This window comes from Anopheles funestus, chromosome 3RL (genome assembly GCF_943734845.2).
Source record: "Anopheles funestus chromosome 3RL, idAnoFuneDA-416_04, whole genome shotgun sequence".
NCBI classification, from domain to species: domain Eukaryota; kingdom Metazoa; phylum Arthropoda; class Insecta; order Diptera; family Culicidae; genus Anopheles; species Anopheles funestus.
Window position 1 is genome coordinate 52,946,216 of NC_064599.1, and position 25,357 is coordinate 52,971,572.

The 25,357-nt window shown below is 42.8% G+C and overlaps 1 protein-coding gene and 1 non-coding gene across 7 annotated transcripts; both read left to right on the forward strand.

Annotated features, from left to right (window-relative positions):
* Positions 1–2,644: 2,644 nt before the first annotated feature.
* Positions 2,645–21,758, forward strand: LOC125767192 (ATP-binding cassette sub-family A member 13). Of its 6 annotated transcripts, none has more exons than XM_049433508.1 (16): positions 2,645–3,079; positions 12,962–13,834; positions 14,642–15,008; positions 15,079–15,443; positions 15,549–16,624; positions 16,688–16,999; positions 17,116–17,453; positions 17,525–17,711; positions 17,788–18,271; positions 18,355–18,584; positions 18,664–19,425; positions 19,495–19,675; positions 19,740–20,597; positions 20,663–21,166; positions 21,240–21,521; positions 21,587–21,758. In XM_049433508.1, the coding sequence occupies exons 2-16, from the start codon at positions 13,754–13,756 to the stop codon at positions 21,650–21,652; spliced, it is 6,093 nt and encodes a 2,030-aa protein (XP_049289465.1). In that variant the 5' UTR covers positions 2,645–3,079; positions 12,962–13,753; the 3' UTR covers positions 21,653–21,758. The 6 variants fall into 6 exon arrangements, with proteins under 6 accessions (XP_049289465.1, XP_049289467.1, XP_049289468.1 ...); XM_049433510.1 differs by having other exon boundaries at positions 2,645–3,028; XM_049433511.1 differs by having other exon boundaries at positions 2,645–2,992.
* Positions 21,759–24,893: 3,135 nt separating this feature from the next.
* Positions 24,894–24,965, forward strand: Trnam-cau (transfer RNA methionine (anticodon CAU)). Its single transcript has one exon. It is a non-coding gene; the product is annotated as a tRNA-Met (tRNA).
* The last annotated feature ends 392 nt before the right edge of the window (positions 24,966–25,357 follow it).

Here is a 25,357-nt window from a genome sequence, read left to right on the forward strand (position 1 = left end):
AACAAATATTCAAATCTAACGTTGCGACCGCAACACGATGAATATGTGCCATAGAATGAACCAGACGGGTTTGCAAAAGAGGAGACGTTTCAGATGTCTGATGACACTGATATGGTGGTTTAGAATGAATCGAATCTTCTACATCAGTTTGAATTGCTTTAAACTTGTTTTTATTCCAAATCTCAAATCTTCAAATGTTTCAAATGATTGCAAAAGATAGCGACGTACAGTTTGTAGCGACCAGGACGCCACCTGGCGCAAAATATAAGTAGCAGGATTACGATCCTTGGGGATTAGGAGATAGGGACAGCATGAAAAAGATAGAAAAGGACAGCTAGGGGGTGCACGTGCACTGCGCGTATAAAAGCTTTGGCATGCTCAGCCAAGCTCTCTCTCTCGTTTTCTTGCCACGCTACCACGTTCGTACCACATCGCACCGCGTGTTGCCCTGAGGTAACAAAATAGGTTAGGAATAAACGCTTGTTCTAAACACTAAAAGTTTAATCTAAAATGGTAAGATCTGATCCGATGCCGTCATTCTATTTTTTAATAATCTCCTTTTTGCAATACGACCCAATCGAACCTTGATCCCGGTAATATGAACATGCAGTTCAATTAAACAAGTAAACAAGATAATGGCAGAAAAAATCCCAATTCATGAACGTCACAAACGTTGGTTAGACCACGTCGTGACCTGAGGATGAAGATTTGTGCCCGATCATCCTTTTCTAACTCTGTCGCTGCAATTGCAAAGAGAATAAAAGGCTGAAATTATAGTTTTTGTACAGTGGAAAGTACTGGTTTTTGCGTTGGGGTTGTCTTTTTTTTTGCTTTTCTTGTATCCGATTTTCAAAATCGTTCTATTAAGAGAGATATAAAATTACCGTGTTTGAAAGCATGTGCGCACAACCCACACAGGAACATGTGCGGGCAATCGCGTAAGTCATCGCGTGTCAACCAATTTTTGCCTCACGGTTGTTGTCTTGCCTCCGACTAATCGAATGTCTCGGTATAATAGACTGTTATTAAATGACGAACATGGCTCACGCGGCGTACATTTCGACGAACGCAGGATGCATCGGGATTACGGTAATAAAGTGAAACGAAAATGATAAGACCCTGTCTTCCACTGCATGATCACGCACCACTATCCAAGGCAGTAAGGCAACCGAACGGATTGATACGCCTGTTCCGTATGTTGGTAACCGGTTTTTGGGCATCTTCTTTGAAGTGCTGAACAACCTGGACGGTTGTAAACGAAAGCGAGTTGCATCTCGTTGCTGATACCGTGGGTAAGACGAATAACCCACTGCGATGTGCCGAGTTCAGAAGGCGGGGAAAGTGTCAGCCTAGAAACCTGTCCTGCACGGATGGCTTACGTATCGGACCTTCAGTGAAGGTCGTTTGGAATGATGCACACGACAGCCTCTCGAGAACTGTGTCTCTTTTCGGGGCGCTTATGAACATGACCATGAGCGCGTTGTTTGTTTGTTGTATCTCTCCAGGGAGTTGACATTTAAATCGACCATTTTTGTATACTACTGCCTTTACGACTAACTTTGAGAAGTTCGTTGCATACACTATGTATTGCACGCTCTTAAACGTGCGGGAAATAACAAATATAACTCCTACAATAATTGCATAATGTAAAGGTTTGTTGTTTTCCGGATAACAAAGCCCCGTACGGAGAGATGCAGAAACATTCCGAACCAGATCACTCTGTAGGTGTGATGATGAAAGGAGGTACTTTTCCATTTTTCCGCTTCGTTTGTCACGAACGATTTGTACAGTGCGCGGGGGTTGGTTTGGTCGTTTGATATTACCATCCAACAGATAGATGATGGGAGCAGTCATTTGATCTCTCGGAACCGGAACAAACCATCAACAATTGTAAAGATGAACCCATTCGGTACGGGCAGTGGAATGCGGGCTTGCCACAGCCAAGGGATTAAGCTTTTATTCCGCAATACATTGAGCGGCATAGGTCCGTAAATAAAACATAATAAAAATAAAATATTTAAGTACACCACCACAGCAGTGAAGTGCAAAAGGCAATAGTAAACTTATGCTCTCGTAACGATTGTTCATAAATCTTAAACCGCATTTAGTGCACCGTTACTGTGACCAAGTGACGACATTCATTCATTCGCTTTCTATGGTAAATAGATGTAAAAAAAGATGTGGTCTTGAATCACAGCTCCACGGCGATGGCCACGAGGCTCTAATCAAATTATCAACTTGCAAATGTGAGCACACACAAAAATGAAGGTCATCGTTGCGCAGAACTTTAAATGGCAAAACTATCGAAATGTAGTCAACATTCGTGAATTTGTGGACAAAGAACATAACGGCAAAACTTTCGTTATCAATGCAGCGTGTTATTATAAATTTGAACATTGCATTGATGCGATTGACATTACCAACTTATACTTAGTATATTAGCGGATGTCAACAGTGGGAAACTAAACAGAAAATTGCAGCCTGTTTTTTGTTTCGACGACCGTCGATCTCCGTTGATCGATTCGTTTGCTCTGTCCACTGGTCCTATCCCTTCTTCTCTTCTGTCTCTTTCGTGGCACGATCTCTTAATCACTTTGCGTGTGGATGATGATCGTCCATCGATTATTATCTCTCTCTCTCTCTCTCTCTCTCTCTCTCTCTCTCTCTCTTTTTTTCTCCCGCTCGTTGGTGATGGCGCTGAAACAGCTTTTCTTGCGTTACCTGTCGACTTAAACCATGGCACAATGTTTACGCTCAACGGTCAGAGACGGTACAACCGCGCGAGTTTTAAACCGCCGGAGACTTGTACGCGCACTCCGTTCGGCTCGGAGCGGTAGTTCGGCACTACATCCGATCGCTCGCGGTTGTGGTTTTCTAGTGTTCCGTTGGCGCTTCAGCTCGTTCGGTGTGTACGTAGTAAAATCGTTCCCCGTGTCATAAGCGGCTCGTGAAAAAGAAATTTCCAAACCACGTGCCGGTGTGTATTTGTGTTGTATGTGTGAAATTCTGTGGGTTGTTGATATACCGTGTACGTGTGCTGTGTAAATTTAGTTGGTTGTTTTTTCAATGTTTTGTTGAGGTACAGTTTTGGCTGCAAGAGATTTTCTGCACCGCTGGGCAAATGGTTTCGGAAAGATTGGACAGTGTGCATAGATTGCTCCAGCCATCTGATCAACCTGCCGATGGTTGACCTGTTGGACAATTGCTTTTTGCTTACTTTTAGCCAAACAATGTGTGCGTGTGTATAGTTTTTGCTTGTATTGTGTACAGCCAAATTTTAGTGAAGGATAAATGTTTGATCAGAATTCACTCGGTGTTAGTTACAGTGGTATAACGTTGTGGCTAGAAAAAGTTCAGCATCAAGTGGTCAAATATTAAGTGTGTTTCTTTGAGCCGTCCCCAAAGTATATAGGATGATTATAAAATTCTGCACAAATGTCGTCCTTGATGGTGGTAAAAACACTCCAGTGTGTCCAGTTTGTCGTTACAATTATCTGCACTACGACCAACCAACATTATATTCAACTCGAAGCAGCTACTTGTGCTAGTTGATAGATTTTTGTTTTGCTGTTTTTACTTCATCCTACATTCATGTTTATTTTATTGGTATTTTTTTGGTTAACATTTATTTACTGTTTATTTCGCTTTCTTTCAACCTTGGGCATTTTTCCCCTTTCCAACACTTCTCCTCTTTATTTATTAGTGTTATTTCTACATTATTTTTTTCCCATTCCTACTCGTCAGTTTCACGCTCCCTCTCGATCTAATCGGTAAATTTCTCTTTCCTCTCTTGGTTCTGTGTTTTGATTACTATTTCTGTTTTACTTTCCATTCGCGCAACACCACCAGCAGCATCCACCTGTGGAAGGTTTATATCCTCTCCTGCCTGCCAGTGTAAAGTTTTCACTTGTAGCCAACTTCACGTTCGGTTACCCCACCAGTTTTGCCTCGCCCAACATGTTCAGTCCAAATGGTTTTGTTCGTTTAAAGCAAACCCCCTTGTGCTGGCGGGTCTCTGTGTAAGCTGCATCGGTAGGTGTACCTTCACCGTCGGCATGGTAGGTACGGAATCGGCATACCAAACTCTGCCAGATTTCCTCCTTTCTCTTCCGATCTTTCTTACCGATCACGTATCACCGTCACTGTGGCATTTTTCGTTGCCTCTAAGCGGGGGCTTGCCTATTTCTTTCTTTCTTTTTTAAATTGCGTGCAAGCAGTGATCGTGCGATCCGCGATCACTAACACCAACGTAAACATTAAAAAAAAATAAACCAAAAACGCACAAGAGATACGGCACATGGCGCACCTATCAGTAACCGAAACCAGTACTTCCTTACCTTCTTAATACGAACGTAAGATGATCACATGCAGAGGGCGGCAGGCATAACTGTGCTTAAGATGCTGTTTAATCTCTATACCTTCGGCTCAAAAACTCACAAAGTGTGCAAAAATAATTGTTTTGTTCAATTAAACACCCTGGTAGCGGCCCCTGGTAGCAGTTCTCTACACCCCCTGCGAATGGGTCGCTCTAAAGTGTCGAACACCGTTCCGGTGTGAAAGCTGATGATCGTGATCCTTCGTTTTTGTTGTACTATTCACAAAGTAGTGCACCCAGCTAAACGTCAATCAAAATGTCAGATGTATCGCAGGACAGGGGTAGTGGTTTAGTAATTCATCCAAAACTGAACAGTGGAAGAGGAAGATGAAAATTATACGACACTTTAGCACTTTAGTGAGCAATCAATCGAATCCGTTCGATCATCATTGGAACTTGCCGGTTTTTTTTTCTCCCCCAAAAAGGAAAAATCACTGTGCATATTGTGCAACTTCACCGTCATTCGGAAATGTAAGTTCGCGTGGAATGATTTTTCAATTCACAATCGTCGTCATGCACAGAACAGCAAACAAACAAATGACGAATAATTATCTCCCCATTCAACGTCTTAGCTAGTGTTGTTTCGTGTTTTTTTTTTACAATGCAATAGCAAAAAACAAAAAAACAAATCCGAATTATAAATTTTGTTGACTCATGTTGGTTCTTCTTCCTCATTGCTTTAGCTTTTTGGGAGTCACCCTGTTACCATCGTTGCTTAGATGATCCATTTTACGTATCACCATGCCACTTCCTGCTTTGTTAGTGCATAGAAAAAAAAACAACCGCCAAACCACTTACTGACGAATTCATTGCGGAGGAATACAGCGGCCTTGAAGAGAGGGTTCTCAACCGTAAAAAGAGGCAACCACGCTGCGCTGCGATCGTGCCAGCTTGTCACTTTCACTGTATGCGCCAAAAAGTCCATTAGGAAGCGTGTAAACGTTGTACGCGAAAAGGCGAAATATACGAACGATTGATTCGTTACGATCATATGTACTTAAAACTGTTATTCTTAGATGAAACATACTACGCTGCTACAGTTCCATAGCGGGATTGCAATTTTTCATAAAATCAACAACTTCCGACGATTAGTTCAACGAACAATATCAAGGCCGTACCAAATTTGCAATACCTTGTTTAGCCCAGTTCTGAAAACAATTTACCAATCCAACTTCACTTCACAGCTACAGCCCTTCTGTAAACAACACTCACCTGAAATAAGAATTTTTTGTTTTGCTTATTTCACTCTACCGATTGAACCTTGACCGCAGTTTCCAGCGTGCGGATGGAATATTACACTTCTAGCGTGCTACAAATTCGTTTTTTTTTGGCCTTGGAAAACAAAAGCACACGTTAGAAACAGTTGTCACATATGTTTTGCTAGTTCTTAACAAGTTTTTGTGCACTCAGTTTTAGACACGAGAGTTTTTTTTTTTTTTTTTTTGCTCGGTTAGAACGGCCTGGCCGTATCAAGACTTATTTTACCACGTAGCAGGATAGTCAGTCCATGCTACGGGGAGACGGTCCGGATGGGATTTGAACCCGGTCCCTGCCGCGTGGACGGGCGCCGTTTTTCACATGCACCACCGGGCCGCACCACCGGGACTAGTAGAACAGCAATCTTTTAAGTCCTGTAATGCTTCCCGAACGAACCTTATCAGCGATCCAATTATTCTACCCTTCCAGTGCAGATTGGATTGGTCACCGGGTACATACGGTACTACAAAAAAAATCCAACCCCTTTTTGCATAATCAACTGCCCATGCTACCTTGCATCTTCCAGCGATCGTATTACAGTGGTCCGATCAAGAATGAACGTTGTTAAGACGATTTCCGATTACGGATGGCGACGTTACGGTTCAGTCCAAGATCGCCGATAAGCACCTAGTACATGCACAAACACAACCTGCACTTTCGCACAAGCGTGACTTTCGTTGCATCAATAAGCCATGATTACTTTGGGCGCCTCTGTCGATCCTCGATCTGTTCTTATCGGTAAGCGAGATACTATGCTCACGAATACTTCATTGGCTTATTGTGTCTGCAGTGATGCTGTTGCTACACTGACCTATGTAGTAGATTTTTCAAAAAACGCATCACATGGTTTTAAGTGCACCGTAATAGCTCCGTTACAGCTCTGACCCAGTGATACACATTCGTACAATTGGATCGCACAAATTGTTGGGATAGACATTAGACATATCAGCTTGTCGTCTAGTGTCGGCATTTTCATCTTCGGGATCATTAACTGGTAGGCTTTTTTTGTTGTTGCCGTACTGCAACTGTACACTTTTTCGTGTGTATCTCAGTTTTTTTCACACCTCGTCTAAGATGTCGGAAGTAATTATCCTCTAATGACGTGAGTGCGATGGTAGCGGTGTTCAGAGATTCCGTGTGTTGCAGTACACAAGAAAAACACGTATAAATACTTTAAGACCTTGTTGAGAATCTTCACAGCAAGACATATGTGTCTATCAAGCACATCATGCCAGGAAGATCCCCACATCTGAGGGGATCTGAATCCCCACAATTCGAAGTTGACGATGGACCAGAATCAAGTGATGATAGGGAGCAGGAAAAAAGCTTAATGCAGTTAATCAAAAATATAAACCTTGAATGACGAAAAAACACGAGTTTTCCTAGACTATTCCCTTTGCGTTTATTGCCTTACTTCGAGGACACGAGGTTTGGTAAGCGAATGAAAAGTATCAACTCTTTCTCTCTCTCTCTTTCTGTTTGTAAACTCACCCGTACCATTGCAACAGCAAAACAGTCGCTCTAGTAGTTACGCACCCTGGGACATTAGCCCCCGTCAGTGCTGCGTGGTTGGGATAGCGATTTGATGCTGGCCAAGCCAAACTGGTTGATTCGCCCTGTCGAGTGTAAGGGGCAATAGAGATACGCTTACGGTTGCCGGATCGATGCTATTTTTACGAAATCTGCCACCCGAAGAGTTTGCCGCCACTACCCGTTGCCAGGGCCGTTGATAGTCCGCGTGGTTTACCGGTTGCGCGGTTAGCGTGCGCAATCTCGGCGTACGCGCTGCGTATGTGCAGAGTGGAACGTTTCCAATGGGTTGGTCTTGTGGACCGTTGTTTTTCTCTTGCCGTCGTGCCTTAACATGCAGTACCTGTGCCGTACCAACTCTGCTATACAAGAACAGTAACAATTCTGGGTGGCCGATTTTCCGACTTCCTGGTTTTCTTTACGGTGGCGTGTGTTTCGCGATATCGACGAAAAAAAAAAATTTCCCAAAGTTGGTGAATTTTTCGAACAAAAAAAAACATATGTTTACGCAGTAAGTAACATATTTGACACACACAAACATTTTCTTTTAATTGGTTTAAAATTACAAACCGATTTAATGAATGTTTTATGATTTTTTACGATTATGAGAAATATTAAAACTTTTGTTAAGCACTTTGATACACAGTGACAGCAACAAGAAATGGTTTAAAATTTGCCCAACTGTGAACTAGAGTTCTAGCTCTCAGAGCCTAAAACGACAGTTAACTATTTCCTTCTCCATTTTAGTCGGCTTACAAACAAAATGACTTAGCGGGAAAATAATCAACAGATAAAATTTCCACCCAAAACTTCCGGCAGCACCGGTCGTTCAGCAATAGATTAATCGTCGGGGAAGTTTCCTCAATATGGGAAGATGTAGTAAAATGGGTGGAAAATCTTTCCTCACCATCGGTCCACCTACCTCGCTTGTAGCCCTCAACCGGATCTAGCCAATCGAGCCGATTTAATGAAGTCATAATCGGCATGAGAATATCGGGCTGAAATTTGTTACGTATGTCACGGAGCAGTACCGGCACCGTGGGAGACACTTTTATCGAAATCGCAAAATGTACGTGGCAAGTGTACGGGAGTGTCTGCGGAGATGTTTAAACAGTTGTATGTTTGTACAACTGAAACGTCATTAGAGTACAGTTTTACACCCCGTCTAGTGAAACAATGTTCTGAAGCTGTGGGAGATAAATATGCAGAAAATCTCGTTATCACATGCTATAGACATTGCGTATTAAATTTTAAATCATTCTTTGGGCTTCCCTGCCTGGGATCATCCTCAGATTAAATTGTTCCCAACATTGGCTTTTTTTTTGTTAAATCATTCTAATTGCATCTCCAAAGTTTGCCTGTCGTTATGTGACATGATTAAATGTCGATACTAATCGCGACTTCCGGCTAGCTCAGGCTGCTATTAACAATCCCACCTCGTGGACACAGTAACGGTGCACTGCACGATTAAAAAAACGAACAGATCACGCAAACCTAGTAGGTACAAAACCATAGCAACAAAAGCTATCAAACAGAAATTGTGAAGTCTTGAGAGTGTTTAATAGAGAAGACTTCACCTGGAGGTATTAGTGGAACGCAACACACCGGTTGAATAATCAAACAGTAAGTAATTGTCCCGCCGGTTAAAGTTGGTGGGTGCAATCGCTGAGAATGCACCATCGAAGATCCAATCCGACTCATTGGTCGGTAATACACAACTGTAAATTAGCCATACAAAGACACTTCTGTACACCTGAAGAAGCTGGTTTTTAAATTTGTCGCCTTTTTGCATAACATTAGCGTTAGTAGTCCACGAAGAGTCGACCTATTTTTCAAGCGCGTGTCTCCGGCGGGAGGCTTCAACCGGAAAGGTTGAACTGTACTGCATTCTACAAGAGGGGCCCTAGCTAGCTAATGTCTCTCAGGTCACGTATCGCATCCATCCGTGGGGCCGTTGTATTACGCGCTGTTCGTTCTTAATGGTTTATTCAACCGGTATGGGACACATTGTTTCCGTGTTACTACTTGTCACTTTTGTAGGAAATATTGTGTTTTATTGAAATTTTCTCCTCCGTGTGGGTTAGCAAACGGGGGTTAAAATCTACTGCTCATCATTGTCCCAACATAGTACACATTTGTGCGGATTTTGTGTAGTGACCACTCCCTCAGGTCTAGCGCTTATTTGACGCTGTTCGGCTGCTCACTCAAGCGTTACTTCTATCCATCCGAGGTTACCGACCGGTACGTGTTGCTACGGGTTATACTAGACGTGCCCTCCAGTAAAATCACGCTACGTCCTAGGCTAGGTAAAGTTGTGTTATTGCAGAAACCACAATAACCAGCAGCATTTGTCCTACGGTTACGGTGGCGTGGAGAGAGATAGATGACAGTAAATCTATGAATGAAAGCGCAAAAGCTCTTCTGGATTAGTTCTTTAAATAGGGAAATAACGGAGAGAACCTTCAACCGTAGTAAATACCTTTCAAGATCACTATTTTTTCGGCGATTTGGAGTCTTTATGAAGCAAGCTCAAGTAAAGATAACTTGGCTAGTTAAGGCCAAGCAGGCCCATTGTTTAAAGTTTATGTTGTTTTATTTGATTATTTGATTTTGAAGATTTATGGTTGACCATAAATCGTGGATAATCATTACGAAAAAATAAAACAATTTTGAGAAATAAATTTGCTTTGATTTCCAAATAATCCCATACAGACGATCGCAATCCATCATTCCCTAAGGTTCTGATCTTTGTTTCAAAGCTTTAGCTACATTCAATCTGTCTGTGTAACGATAATAACTTAAATGATTTCAAACATGTGCCACATGGCAAAAAAAGAGTTTGAATACAAGTTTGTGGCACGAATTTGTGATGGTAATCGATTCGAAAACCCCCCATCCACCGTTCGATCATTGGTGAAGGTGCATCGATTGCAAATGCGAACCCGCTAGTCATCTTAGATCCGGAGGTGTTGAAGTCAGACTCGTCCGGACGTCACAGCAAACAGCAGCCAAGCACAAGAATTTGTAATAATCATTGCAAATCAAGGTGTTTTCTAACCGTGGATAATAATTCCAGGTACGAAACGAATCATAAAAGACGTACACGAGAATGGAAACTAACCATCGGGACGAATGCCTACCGGGAGAACTATAAGCGAATGTTTGACGCAAAATGGAAGCAACATTCCACATTTGAAATCAACACACTCGAAATCGAAAGCATCTTTTGTCGGCTCCAACCGTTCCTACTCAATTTATCTTCAAACCCCGTCTTTCAAACGTGTTCCTTAATCAATTCCCATTTGCGAAGGAACCGGTTCGTCGCTTCCGAAATGGAATGGCAATCGTTGAGAAATCGTAAGAATGGCTTGAGCCTAAAAACAAGGAATGGTAAGAAGAGTTTGCGTATTTTCCTGATGTGTATCCACTTCGAGATATCCACCTTTGGTGCCTCCACCCGATCCGTCCTCGGTCGTATCGTAAGTGATTCGTTAATCCACCTGTAACCTTGAACCGAACCGGAAAACGTCCGAAAACTTGAAACTTTTTCGGGTATGGCTTGGTTAAAGTATCGTTTCTTGCATCATGAGCTTCATGAGCGAGGCATCTTCATTGGTGCAAAACAATAGTGCTCGGTAATGGGTGTGTTTTTCCCCCCCAACGACCGGTTACAAGCTGTTTGGTTGATGATTTTTCATCAAAAAATGCCATACCACAGATGGTCAATGTCGAAACGACGAATCAGCGACGGTCACCGTTGAAGCGGCAAGCACTTGTATCAAGTCCACTTCTGCAGTAACTGCGACGATCATCACAGTTTGCCCATGAACGATCGTAAATGCGAGTGTAAATAAGGTGTACGTCAAAGCAACACAACCCATCCCATGCCCTGATACATTGCACTGATGGGAACCGGTTTTTCGTGGTCGTTATTTTGGTTACAGCTTCATCCATCCTTCACCTATCTCCCGGTATGGTTGCGTTGCGTGTAGCTCGATTTGCACTTCCACTGCACCGGTCATATTAGATCGATTAAGCGCAGATTAATTACGCTGCTACCGTTGAGGAGAAGGAAGAACATACTGGAGGACTTCTAGACCACTCGGGCACATTGCGCAATGCGTCGCCGTTGGGCTAAAATTGTAGGAGAATTCTACCGAGTGGTATGATTCATAACAAAACATCCGTAGTCTGGCACGCCTATTAACGCATCGGATTGCTTTAAGAAGGCTTGAATAAGCTGGTCCTTTTTTATTGCAATTGCAACAGACCCATCTCGCAGCGTGAGGAACCTGCCGAGAATGCTGAGCAATCTTTATTTGCACTAAGTATAAACGTTATTTACATGAAGATGTTTTTGTTTAGCTCTATCTTCACCGGTAACACCTGTACCTGTTCCCTTCCATCGTCTGTTAGTCGGTGCCCTCACCGATGTCTATGCAAATGATTCCGATCAAACGATTAGCGTCTCGGAATTGCAATGACATCGTAAGTGCACCTTTTTTTTCACCCTCCACCCCGAACCGAACCGAACGAAGAGTATCGTTTAAAATGGAAATAAGCCACCTTGCGTGTTTTTTTTGCGCTTTTCATCGGTTTGGTGTTTTTGTTCCCTCATTTCATCAAATTGACCAAAGTCGGGGAAGGTAGCAACTATCGTCACCTACTTTGCTAGCCCACCTGGACATAAAAGACCTTACAAGAAGTTGCATTTGCGCCTTGACTTAGGTCATTTGCCCATCGGTACGGTACGATGGTGGATAATGAAAAGTGCTTGGCACTTGGAGTGAACTCGTAAATCGTGAACGTGTTGCCCACCTCAACGAGGCAAATGGTAATGATTACCACCCTAGCTTATGCTCATGTGAACCACATTACTCATCGATCGTGTGATCCAAAACCCCGATGCACATTTTAATGCGAACTAAGCATTACTTGTTTGTCGTCACTTGTTCTTGTTCCTGTTTACTCAAGGGAAGCACCCAGAATGACGTATCTGGGGCATGGATGTTACAGGCAAGAGAACTTCATAAAGCTGAGAAATTATTTGGAAATTTCCCTTTCAAATTTTGAGCCGTATGATCAGAGAATGCTAGTGATGTTTGAGTCATCGTCATAAGATCGCCTTCAACGGGGGAAATAGTTTTTAGGCCAGTACAGTTGCCTGCAAAGAGCATCTTTGTTCAGTTCAGTACGATCACTCGTCTTGTTAAAGCTAACTAACTTGTGTGCTAATCCATTTATGGAGAATGTGCGCGCCCCAATCTTACGAATCTTCACTATCCGTAACAAAAACCTAACTTCACTTCCTTGCTGCCGTGCCGTGATCGGCGATCGCTTCCGTTTGTTACAGCTCCCTCGTTTTGCGCGACTATTGCATGCTAGTTTCGTAATCTGCTAAACGATCAATCACTGTTGCACATCATTAGCCAGCCAAAACCACCACCAGAGTACTTGGAGAGACATTTCGTGAATCGGTTCCCAGTGTAATTATTAAAAACACGCACACATTTCGTCTTTGGTTTCGTGTGCCGGGGGGGCTATTAGTGAATTACATTAAGTGAGCGTTAATTGCGTTAAGTCGACGGGGGCAAAAAAATGCGGCCGTACTTAATAAAAACAAAACCCCACGCTGGTCACCCCAGCATCCCGTATCCGCGGATAAAGAGAAAGAGTTTCCTTTCTATTGTGTTTCATTTCCTCTCGCGCAAAGTTGTTAGTGCTAATGTTTCGATTGTGTAACAACGTATCGTTTTGCTTTAATTTGTTACCTTTTTCTTCTTCTTTTGTTTTCTGCAGATTTCGCACTAATTTGTTAACCCAGTGAAAAAATCGTCTTTAACAGAGTTTTGTGTTGTTTTTTTTCTTATTTGCTATGCTGGGAACATAAATCCAGATAAACAAATCGTTTGTGTTGCGTTCCTTTTTATGTTTAGTGCATATTTGTTCTATTTAACGACAAAATGTGCCGCAATTAGTCGTCACTGGTAATTGTCCTTCACGCTCGGTGTTGCCAAAAATTCTACCTTGAAACCAGTTCGTAAAATTCGTACCAAACGGCGGAAACGCTCGGTAAATCGGTTAAAGTGAAAAAAAGAGAAGAGTTTCCCTCTCTGTTATTGGAAAGTGCATCCATCGCGTGTGTGTGATTGTGACGCCGAAAACGTAACCGTTAGTTGAAAAAGAAAGTGCGAACACACAATTATTACTTTTCCATGTAAGCAACCCAGTTCAATGTTGCCGGTAGCATAATAAGGGAACGTACGCGTATCAAGTGCAAGGTATAAAAGTGATTAGAAGCAGAAGCAGTGAAAGAAGCAAAGTACAGAAAACAAGTGTAACTATTATTTGCCTTCAAACGGCAAAACGGTACAGTAAACAATCATCGTAGCAATCCGTAATTTGGCAGCATGAGTAGGTGCATAAGTTAGGATACGAAAGGTTAGCACCAAACAAAACAAAAAAAAAACATCATTTGTTGCCAAGGTAAACCACGCATTAACGCCCGCCGGTGGCGCATCTTCAGGTGAAAGTGCAAGCTTTGCCACATTTGACATCGCCCGAAGAACATTTCACTACGGGAGCGGTAACATGAAATTGTCCAAGCATGCCGACTGCATGCAAATACGAGCTTTGCTAAAGAAGGACTATCTCGTCCGGATACGACAACCAGTAAGTATGTTTCCATTTGTTAAATCTCGTGTCCTATCAACAGAATGATTCACTACTGTCGAACTATAAAAACAAACTATCTAATCTAAGTAGGTCAATTTTTAGCATCAAACCCCCCCGGTGTACATGTAATTTGTTTCCTCCCATAGTACACAATATTTTACGCATTGTACTACTGCGCATCATGATGGCACATCCGGCGTTAACTTTGGCAGTACCGTTTGGCGCAATAATGTTCGTGCTATACACTTTGATAAGCAGGCGATTCATTATACAAAACATTCCATCTCTTCATTGGTTGGTTTGTTAGACGATCGTTTGGTCGGATGTGTTTCATAATCATAAAAATGCCCGACATGAGCAAACAATACTCTGCATGACTAGATGATCGTATTTTCTCGCGCATAATCAGTACGAATCAGAATATGAAAGCGAATGATTGAATACGGTAATAGTAAATAGAAAGTTACTAACAGTTCCAGTTCGAGAAGTTATGAATAACCACATTATGATTTAAAAGAGAACTCCTTCTTTTTGTGTTTTCATTTAATAGCCCCAGAATGTATGCCAAAGAATTGATTTTATGTGTTTTATTACTAATTCAAAGATTTCTCTTAGCAATCAGACAGGTTCAAAGTATACGAATGTTTCATTATTTGTTTATCAGTTATTTTATATATTTTATTTATTTATTATTTTATTTTATTTTATTTTATTTTTATTTTACTGCTTATAATTCCGAATAATACAAGCATCTTCTCCCCCCACCCCTTCCATTTCTTTCTCTTCTGTTTTATAAACTTTTAGTGGATGACTTTGATACAGTACCTATGGCCGTGCATGATCTTTGCCGCTCTGTACATACTAAGAAATCGGTTCCAGGCGGTAGAGATAAACGACTGTCAGTTCCCTACCCGTAACCTGCAGGCGAATGGTATCCTGCCCTTATTCCAGTCATACATCTGCACGTTCGAGAACGAGTGCCAGGATCCAAAAAGTTACGCCGAAACGGAAGATTTCAACGATGCACCGGTAACGCCCGTGGTAAACATCGTCCAGATCATACTGGATAATAAACCTCTGTACGATGCGATCGTAGAGCTACCGATCGATCGAAACTTTATCTCTACCGTTACCACAATAGTAACGCATCCAAAGTTTAAAGAAATTGAACGTACGTTTAAATGGGAACGCGAGTGCGTAATACTCGGCATGGAAATAAATTTATATTTTTTTAACCATAGGCAATGGAGATCGTTTAGTGAAGATGCTACCGGAGATACGCAACAAGATCGGTGGTTCGTTTGACATTTTGCAACTGTTTTCCGATGATCAGACGTTTTCCAAGTCGGGTAATATACTGTGCGGTCGGCCATTTCCGCGCAGTGACAACATTCGGTTTGTGGACAACATTCTTTACACGCCGGATTATGCTGGGGCGGATAAGGATGAGCTGGACGTGATGCCAACGCCGTACTGCAAGCAGCTGTACCTCGATGTTACAAACACGAACAACGGCAAGATCACGTGGCGTTTTCTGAAGCCTATTCTCCAGGGAAAGATTCTTTACGGACCAACAAACGAGCGCAATGATGAAATCATGAACCTGGTAGGTGTAATAGTGCATAGTGCAATGGGCAACCACTGATGTACTATTTCTAGATTTATATTGTACTATGGACAAACTTTAACATTATTTCACCTTTGATTTCAGGCCAATCAAACGTTTGATGATATGGGTCGATTGGGTGAATTGTTCCGTGCGCTTGATACCACTTTGCAACTGTTGCGCACTGATGAAGAGGTACAGGACAGCTTCCAGGGTTTAATCGATCTAGCTAAAAGTCCGTTGGTGCAAATGATCGCCGGTGGAAATGTGAACATTGAGCTAATCGAAAGCATGTTGAACGGCATCCTGCATGACGAGGAAGTTGCCAAGGCAGTGAATACGATCGCGAACATATTTGACTGCTTTGCGGCCGACCGTTTCATCCCGGTGGCAGATGAATCCGCGCTGGAAGATCGTGCGTTTGAGTTGAATCGCAAAAAGCTATTCTTTGCCGGTGTTTTCTTCGAAAATGGTACAACGGAAAACGAAATCACGTACAAAATTCGCATGCGCACGGACGATACGCCGGTGACGGTGGAGAATCGCAATCGCTTCTGGTTCCCGGGACCGGAGTCAAGCTTCGAGCTGGACATGCGCTATCATCGTGGTTTTATACAGATTCAGCATGCGGTCGACATGGGTATTATTAGGCAAAGGAAGAAGGCAATGTTTACCAAAGAGCGCAAGGAAGGTAACGACGATAGCTCATCCAATGATGGCGAGCTAGAGCTGGATGATGAGTTGGATCAAGAAGACGATCAGGATGATGCTGATGATAAGAGCGCAGAAATAGGCAGCAATGAGGAGTTGGATGGAACTACCACTCCCTCTGCTGCAGTCTCAGCAGAAACGACTACTGAAAATTTAACGTCAGTATTCGCGGATCTAAGCAAGCGATTAAACTTGCCGCAGGACGTACTGGATCGATTCGGTGGCGGAAGCAATAACAGTGCATTGGAAGATTTTCTCAACTTTAACGACGATGAGGAAGAAGACACTAATTCCGATGCGTCCACAACAACCACCATTATACCTGTGCTGCAGCGGCGCAAACGACAATCGTTTCTCGATCTTCTGTTTGGTGGTAAAAATAAAGCATCCAAAGATGAAGTGGAATACAAGGTGGCAAACGAAAAATTCTACACGAAACAATTTCCCTATCCAAAGTACACCAAAGATGAGTAAGTTGTGCGAATGTATAATATTCGTTTATAAATGTTACAACTTTACTTCACTTGTTTCAGCTTCAAAAAGGGCATTTATCTGGCACAAGCTATACAGATGACTTATTTCATAGCACTAATCGTGCATGTTGCTTCGGCAGTACGGCAAAAGATCTGGATGAAGGAGAGTGGCAATTCGATGCTGATGCGATCAATGGGTCTTAAATCAGGTTCGGAAACCGTTTCCTGGATCATAACTACTTTCATCGAAATTTGTATCGTTTTCCTGCTTGGACTGATCATCCTCTACGGTGGAGGCATTCTAGCGTACTCCAGTCAGATCTTCCTTTTCTGCTATATGGTAGTGTTTGGCATTTGCTTAATCGGATTCTGGTAAGTTAAGGCTCTCCCACCCCTGACCTCTTGGTTTGGGCTGATAATTGATAAATGATTCCTTTGTTAGTCGGTACCTTGAGTGACCTTTTGCTTGCTCTCCACCCTCATTACAGCTACATGTGCTCCATGTTCTTTAGCTCGGCCAGCATTGGTTCAGTGTCGAGTGTGATACTATTCTTGATAACATTCCTTCCGTACATTATTATCATCTCGCTTGGAGCTACCCTGTCCACAGTGGGAAAGTTCATCGCGAATCTGTCCTTCTCGACCGCTTTCTGTTACGCCTGGCGTCACGTGATGCGCATGGAGCTGCAGCATCGTGGAGCAAATTTTAGCCGGGCTTTCCAGGGTGCGATCGCCGACAATGATCTCAAGTTTGGCATACTCATGATTTTGCTTGATGCCGTAATATACTTTACCCTAGGCTATCTGTATCAATGTTTTAAGAAAGGTAAGCAAATGACCGCAATCACTGTGATGGTGATCTATTAAACCGTCGGTATTGCGCCATTCTCGTTCCAGATGAAACAACATTCCATACGGTGAAGCGCATCAAACTGGACAAAAGCATTGGTGCCGACCTCAGAAATGTGGATGTCACGTACGAGAAGGGCGGCAAGAAGGTGTTGAGTGACGTATCGATAACATTCCGGCGTGATGAAGTGACTTGTCTACTCGGACGTAACGGTGCAGGCAAAAGCACAATCATGTAATAACGAACCTCATCCATCCAGGGCTTTTGATCGTGGGTTTTTGATTCGATTACTTTCTATACCATTTTATAGAAAATTGCTGACCGGTCAGGTACTGCCCATCGAAGGTGACGTTCATCTGCCACTGGACTACGATTTCATCTCCGGCATAAGGAACAATGCGGAGAAAATCGGGCTTTGTCCGCAAAACGATGTGCTCATACCGAATCTTACTGCTAAGGAGCACCTGCAGCTCTACGCACGTATCAAGCTGACACGTGGGTTCGGTACGGAAGTCTCACGTACGCTGGATAATCTGAAGATGGGCCCTTACCAGCACTACAGAGCGTCTGATCTGTCTGGAGGGTTTAAGCGCCGACTTTGCATTGCAATTGCGTTCCTTGGTTCACCGAATCTGGTAATTCTGGATGAACCATGTAGTAGTGTGGATACGAAAGCACGCAAATACATCTGGGAGCTGATCCAAACGCTACGAAAAGATCGAGCAGTCATACTTGCAACCCATCATCTGGACGAAGCAGAGTGTTTGAGCGATAAGATCGTCGTGTTGGAAAATGTATGTGTACAGGAAAATGGAAAATGGTCAATTATGATTGCTTTACAGCCATATTAATATGCTTGGTGAACGTATTATTTTAGGGAAAAGCTATACTGGAGCAATCACAAGAAGAGCTGAAGAAACGGTTTACCAATACTATATATTTGAGAGTTCTCTTGAGGCAGCAAGCAGATACGGACCGTACAGCTATGATTGCGCAGCTAAGCAAATTGCTCGATGGTACTGTAGATTTGCGATATGAAATGAGTGCTACGTTGAATCAACTCGATTTTAAGATCTCCTCCTCTACCAGCGACAGTCAGGTGTTAAAGTATGCATTTAAATGTAACATCCTGTGTCAATGTCTTTTTCCCATATTAAACGTTTGTTTTGAATTTACATTCATATAGCATTGAACTACTTCTGGAGCACATGGCACAGCTGAAATCAACCAAACAAATTGAATCGTTCGAGATTCGTAATGAAAATTTGCTCAACATCTTTAACACCGTCAACGCAAGTGATCCGACATCAGCCGATCCAATGTTGGTGAATGGGAACGGAAACACCTCATCGCACATTCCAAACGGTTTTCATGGCCCAAAAACGAATGACTCTCAGCTTGGCACACTGTCCATCATGTATACACTGTTCCGTAAGCGCACGCGCCATTTCATGCGCAACTATCGCCTGTTGGTGTGTTTACTAGTGCTGCCGACAATTTTTGAAATCATTGCAATGGGTTTCATGACCATTCGACCGCCTGGGGATCACGATCAGATGGTGAACTTTTCGACGGCACTCTACCCGAAATCAGCAGAGTTCTATACCAATACAACTGATGGGGACGAGTATCGGGATGCGATCGTTACTGACCTTCTTGCGCATTGTACGGACGGCTTGTGTTCTGTCTTTAACTCCTCACTGGATGCTTATCGATGGATTCTGTCCACCACGGATGACTACGCGGAACGAAGGTACGGTGGCATCACGGTCAATAAGGAGAAAAATATTGTTTGGTACAATAACAAGGGTTACCATTCGATGCCCACATGGCTAAACATGCTGGATACGGCAGTGTTGCGGGCGGAACTGGACGATCCAAGCTACACGATCCGCACTATTAATCACCCGTTGAAGATCGAGGAGGATGATTTGTCAATATCGTCAATGTAGGTTTGGCGTGCACAATCTGTATACTGATGATATTAACCAATGCATTTCTTCTACATCATTTACAGGTTGCAGCAAATAGCAGATGCTGGAATATCGCTAATTATGCTGTTGGCCTTCAGCTTGGTCGTCGCCGGGGCCTCGGTATACATTGTAAGCGAACGCATTCGCGGAGAAAAACTTCAACAGCGTTTAGCGGGCGTTAACGTCTTTACCTACTGGACCGTAACGTACATCTGGGATGCTATGGTAAGTTGAAGCAAAATCGTTTAAACTCACGATCAGACCCATTAAACGATGGTTTGTTTTGTAGATCTTCCTCATCGCAGTTGCACTGGCCGTGATCGTGTTCAAGGCATTCGCCCTACCGGCATACGTTGCAAGGCAGCAACTCGAAGGAATCGTTTTGTTGTTGGTGTTCTACGGCTTCGCAACCATACCAGGGGTTCACCTGTTTGAGAAATTGTTCACTGATGCTAGCTTTGCGAACATGTCTCTATTTTGTCTGAACGTCATTACCGCGTTGGGTACCCTGACCATCATTTTAATGTTCGATATTTTGGGTGACAGCGATCAGTCGGAGAAGATTAGAAATTTCCTGAACCGTGCGTTCCTTGTGCTTCCACAACACGCTCTTTCCGATGGATTGATTGAGCTGTCCAAAAATTACATCACAGCTGAAATTTTCAAACGCTACTACATCGACTCATACAAATCCCCCATCGATCTTCTGCGGCCGCATATTATCGCCTTGGTAGTGATGGGGCTTATCTTCATGCTGATGAACGTAGCGATCGAGTACAAACTGATTCAGCGCGCATTCCAACGGATCGCGGGTGTATCTCACCCGAAAGCACACGAGCTGAACGGAATCGATACAACGGACTACAGTGCGATAAGTCACTCGATAAGTCGTGTGGATGGAAAGAAAAAGTCCATCACGGCGGATCAGATCCTATCGGTGGACAATCTGAGAAAGAAGTACCGTGTATGTGGTGGAGGTGGAGGCGGTGCGAAAGGTCAGGAAGTCGTTAAAGATGTATCCTTCAAGCTGCACTACGGAGAGTGCTTCGGTTTGCTCGGCACAAATGGTGCCGGGAAGTCCACCATCTTTGCCATTCTTTCTGGAGAACTGCTTCCATCGGGAGGAAGTTTCACTTTCTACAGCAATGTGAGTAGTGTAGGGATGTGCAATAAATGTAAACTCTCAATAACGCACAAACTGTTCCATTCTAGCACGGGCCATCGTACTGTCCTCAGAACAATTTCCTCGATCCACTGCTCACGGTGGAGGAGGTGATTCTGTTCTACGGTAAGCTACGTAATATCGAATCCATCGACAAATTGGTAATGGAAACGCTTAAAGAGTACCATCTGGAGGCATATCGGAAGGTGCTGGTGAAAAATCTCAGTGGAGGTAATCGACGGAAGCTGTGCGTAGCTGTTGCTTGCTTCGGACAGTCGGAAATTATCCTAATGGATGAACCAACGAGCGACCTGGATCCGGTTACACGTTCCATCGTTTACAGTACAATAGAGCGATTAAACGCCCAGAATCGCTCGATTCTGCTCACCTCTCACAGTATCTCCGAGATCGATAGGATATGCCAGCGTATAGCGATCCTGAAGGACGGTGAGCTGCTTACGGTCGATACACCGGAACGGCTGAAGGAACGTTTTGGCCATAGCTATCAGATAACTTTATACCTGGAGGGTATTCGCGAGGTGGACTTCTTGAGGGTAAGCTACAAGTCACAATCACATAAGGAAACGTTGTAACACATTGTTAACATACCTCTTGTTCAATTTACAGGTCATAAAGCGTGAATTTGATGTAACGCGCGATATCCTTCTGCATAAGAATTCCGTCCAGTTCGTGTGCCAGATCTGTCCGGAGGTTAGCGTACAAGAAAATGGAAAACCACACAAAAACGGTCACGTAACGATCATGCTAAACGAAAGTGGTAATGGAGTGGTAGCACCGGGTAGCACCACAACCGCAACACACACGGCCAGTGAACTTTTCCTCAAACTGCAGCGCTTTGCCCAGGCAAACAAGTTACGGTATACGATTTCGCGCTGTCAGATGGATCAGGTAAGAATTTACACAATGCCAGCGCCGCGACATCATTCATGATTTCCGTAATTTTTCTGTTTTAGATATTCGAAAATGTTCTACAAACCCACGAGGAGGATCACGCTAATCCGGGTTTCGTCGACAGCTAGGAAAGGATGATTCAAACAATCCTTTTTGTTGTAACATATAGGTACTGATAGGATTAAACTTTTAAATTTGGTAATGTTAATAAAACCTTGGAAGCAGTGATTTTAACTTGATGTAAAACTATCTCTATCATAAATAATCCCGACCGTGCCCCCGGTCGTGAGGACAGGACTGATGATTCTGCTAAGGGTAAATATATTCAACGGAAGCCACGAAACTGCGTTTTGGGACAAATGTGCGTGCAACCAATCATTCGTCATTCGTGACGTCATCGACATTGTATGACGAGTGACGTCAATAGCAACGGATTCCTCCACCAGGGCCACCTTTCCACATGAATTGAGCTTCAATTGTGCGCACTTATTCAAAGGGAACATTTTACGTAACAACGGGAAACAAACTCTCAGGTTCATTAACCTCATGTCTGGTTACATATGTACATGCTTTACATTGTCGCAAAAAGGCAACGCAAAAGTTAAGGAAAAAGAAAGTTCTCACCTGGTAAAACATTTTCACCGCTCCAACAAAACACGAAGCAAGTAGCCGAAGGCTTTCGATTAAAATATCCGTATCGAGTAAAGCCTGAGGGAGGCTGGATGCTCCAAACGAAAGAAATATGGGCTAGTAGTGTTCCTGGGCAATTGCAAGTGAGTAACGTAGAAAGTAGGTCACCGTGGAGAGCCTTACGACTCTGCTCGCTGGAATACCTTCAACAGCGCGATTTTTCTCCATGAGCATAGTATTCTCTTTTCCAGCTGTTGTGAGAATCGTGACGGATTTTTCTCACTGCTTCTTTTGATGAGAAAACAGGGGAAATGAGCTTTCATGTACAAGTGAGCTTTGCAATGGTGGTTGAAAAAAATGCTACTAAGAATACTTCATGGAGCTGCGTTCGGTCAGTAACGTTAGTTGCATACTCATACACTTGCAACGAATACATACATTAAAGGGTGGTACATTTGGGGAGCGTGAGGAGTTTTCATTCCTTGTAATCTTATTATGTACATCGCCACGTGTCTGGCGACGTGGGCGTCGCGGGTTAAAGGAGAACACGGGAAAAAAGGCTCCGTTGGTTATCTACCGCTAGCAGCTTCCAGACAACAAAGAACCACTTACGGGATCTCCGGTCCGTTGAGCCCTGATCTACACCACATCGAGTGAGGTTTCGTCTGGTCGCGTGAAATGGGTCACAAGTTTCATGGCGAAAGAGTGTGCAAGATAGAAGAACGATGTGCTTAATCGTTATTCGCAGGTTTATTGTAATTTACAGCAAATTAAGTAAATTGATGCAGATATATATTTACTTATTTTACTATTTCAAGTACACACTGCGTAACGTCTGCAGCAAAACATGATTTGTGACATACAACAATATTTCCCTAAGGATGAATAACTTCATGATTATTTCAATAAAATTTCAAACTTTTCATAAACTCAGCTAAATATTCTTTATCCATTTATTAACCCTTGTTTATCTATCTGTTTTCCTTCTTTTCATCCACATCGCTGCAGGACATAGCACCAGACCCTCTCAATAAAAAATAGTATCATTATAAATCTTGTTCGCAGGTAAAAAAGGGCTACTACGCTCTTTTTTAAACCCTTACCATACTCAACACAAAATGTCGTACAACCGGTTACAATCGTATGTTTTCCAAGCGAATGAATGCGATGGTACAACTCAAACCGATTTGGGGTTATACATACATATAAAAAAGCAAACAATAACTTCCGAAAGAAAATGGTAATGTTTAGTCAAAACAGAGGATTTGCACGTTTTCGCTTATTTTCCCAAAACCAAATCTCACCCTAACCATTCCAGAACGATAAACCGACGTCAGGTTTCTCCATCGTCTGCCCATCGTTAGGAGCAATGGACCTGACGAACACGAATGCAGCCATCTGCTTCCAGTATCCTGAAACTTCAGAACAGAGCACAAATCCACCCAAAACAACGCGTGTGAATGTGTTTATTTCGTTTAGGTATTTTTACCTTTGCTTAAAAGGAACAACTACAAAGCACCACACGTGTATCGTTTGATGTGTTAAATCTTTGTCAACCAATTTTCCATATGTTTCCACCATATTGTGCAATGTTTGTAAATTGCTTGCTTTGATCTCATCTCAATGGCTTTTCATCTTTGGCGCCATCACCAATGGCAACAGCAACGATTGTTTTGCTCGATACTTTTCAAGTCAGTGTTCTCACTGGATTATTCTGGCGATGCTTTTCACAGCTACCTTCCATTTGGTGCTTCGAACAGTTTTTGGTTTTTTTTTTTTGGGCTACAAGTATGCTTACATGTACTGGCAAAGTAAGGAAAAAGGAAACCACACCCGTCTAGACGGTTTTTAATAAGAACACAAATGAAAAACACGTGAACAAAAGCAAAAAGCGTGCGTCCAGTCCGTGTCCTGAATCCTTGCGCCACAAAACGTTATGGACGCGTGGGAATAAGAAGCTAAAAAACTTTGATGGATACAGAGAGAACCGTTATATTTTCCCTTTTTCCCATGTTGCAAATGTAAATAAAGTATTTTTTCTGCTTCTCGGTATTTGCGCAATGAAACTGCAAACCACACCACATTCCTGGAAACGGTAACTCTCAGCAGTTCTCATCGGCTTATGTGGAAATTATTATTTTGTGTACCGTCGTTTACACACTTGAACGTTTCTATTTAGCAGACTGTTTATTTGCCCAGTTTGTTTCATCCATTTTTGGTGCGGGTTTTCCTTAGCCCGTTTTATTATTTGCCCGCTGTACACTGCAGCATGCACACAGTTTTCCGGACCTGCCTCAGAAATGGGATCGCTCACTGACCTCACGTTCATTTATCCTTCGGGCAAACAGATGGGACTCCCAGACGACCTTTTACGATTTGTTGTTTTTTTCACCCGATCCTCAAAACCACCATCGCCGGTCAGGAACCAGTAGGGTTCACTGAACGTGCCTGAATGTTTGGCAGTGTTATATGCCAGCGAGCTTGGTCTGTTCCGGCCGGTACCGGTTATCCTTAATGGTTTTCCATATACTACAGTAAACTTTTTCTTTGCCATTTTTATCCCATTGGAACGAAACAGTTGACGCGCTGTAGTGTGATTTTACAAAATAAGATCCTTTTTCGTTTCTTGCACTACGCGCTGTGACGGAGAGAATATGAAGTAGCGTGGATAGCTATCCAGGAGCAAAAGTGTATGAGTGAGGTTTTTTTATACTGCTACTGCGATACTCCATACAACCAAGCAGAGTGGCGCAGTGGAAGCGTGCTGGGCCCATAACCCAGAGGTCCGTAGATCGAAACTACGTTCTGCTATATATATCCTTTCTCCAGAAGTTTGAAGGGGGATAATTACAACTTTTTTTCCATTATTAATTTATTAAGGTGAGCCAGCTTTGAGAAATACACAATACAAATCGCACATACAATTACACGCACAATAACAAGCACGCCAATCTATCGTTCTGAAACAAACAAAAAAACACCGCAGATACAACTTTTGCAAGGAAAACCACATCGGTAACAAATTTTTTTCGTAGAATACAAAAGAAAAGGGAAAACTTTTCGTTCGTTGAACTTCAACAAATTTTTCATCTAAATTTTCCCATCCTATTGGTGAATGCGCAATCCACGCAATAAAGAGGAATAAATAAATAATTGCTAAAAAAATGATTTGGAAAAAAAATCTTATGTGAAGCTGAAATTAT

Bases quoted from the DNA above. Each gene is read 5' to 3' on its own strand.
- LOC125767192 (XM_049433508.1), top strand. From the start codon at position 13,754: ATGAAATTGTCCAAGCATGCCGACTGCATGCAAATACGAGCTTTGCTA. The intron at 17,000-17,115 runs GTAAGTTAAGGC...CCCTCATTACAG, and splicing joins ATTTGCTTAATCGGATTCTG to CTACATGTGCTCCATGTTCT. The intron at 17,454-17,524 runs GTAAGCAAATGA...TTCTCGTTCCAG, and splicing joins GTATCAATGTTTTAAGAAAG to ATGAAACAACATTCCATACG.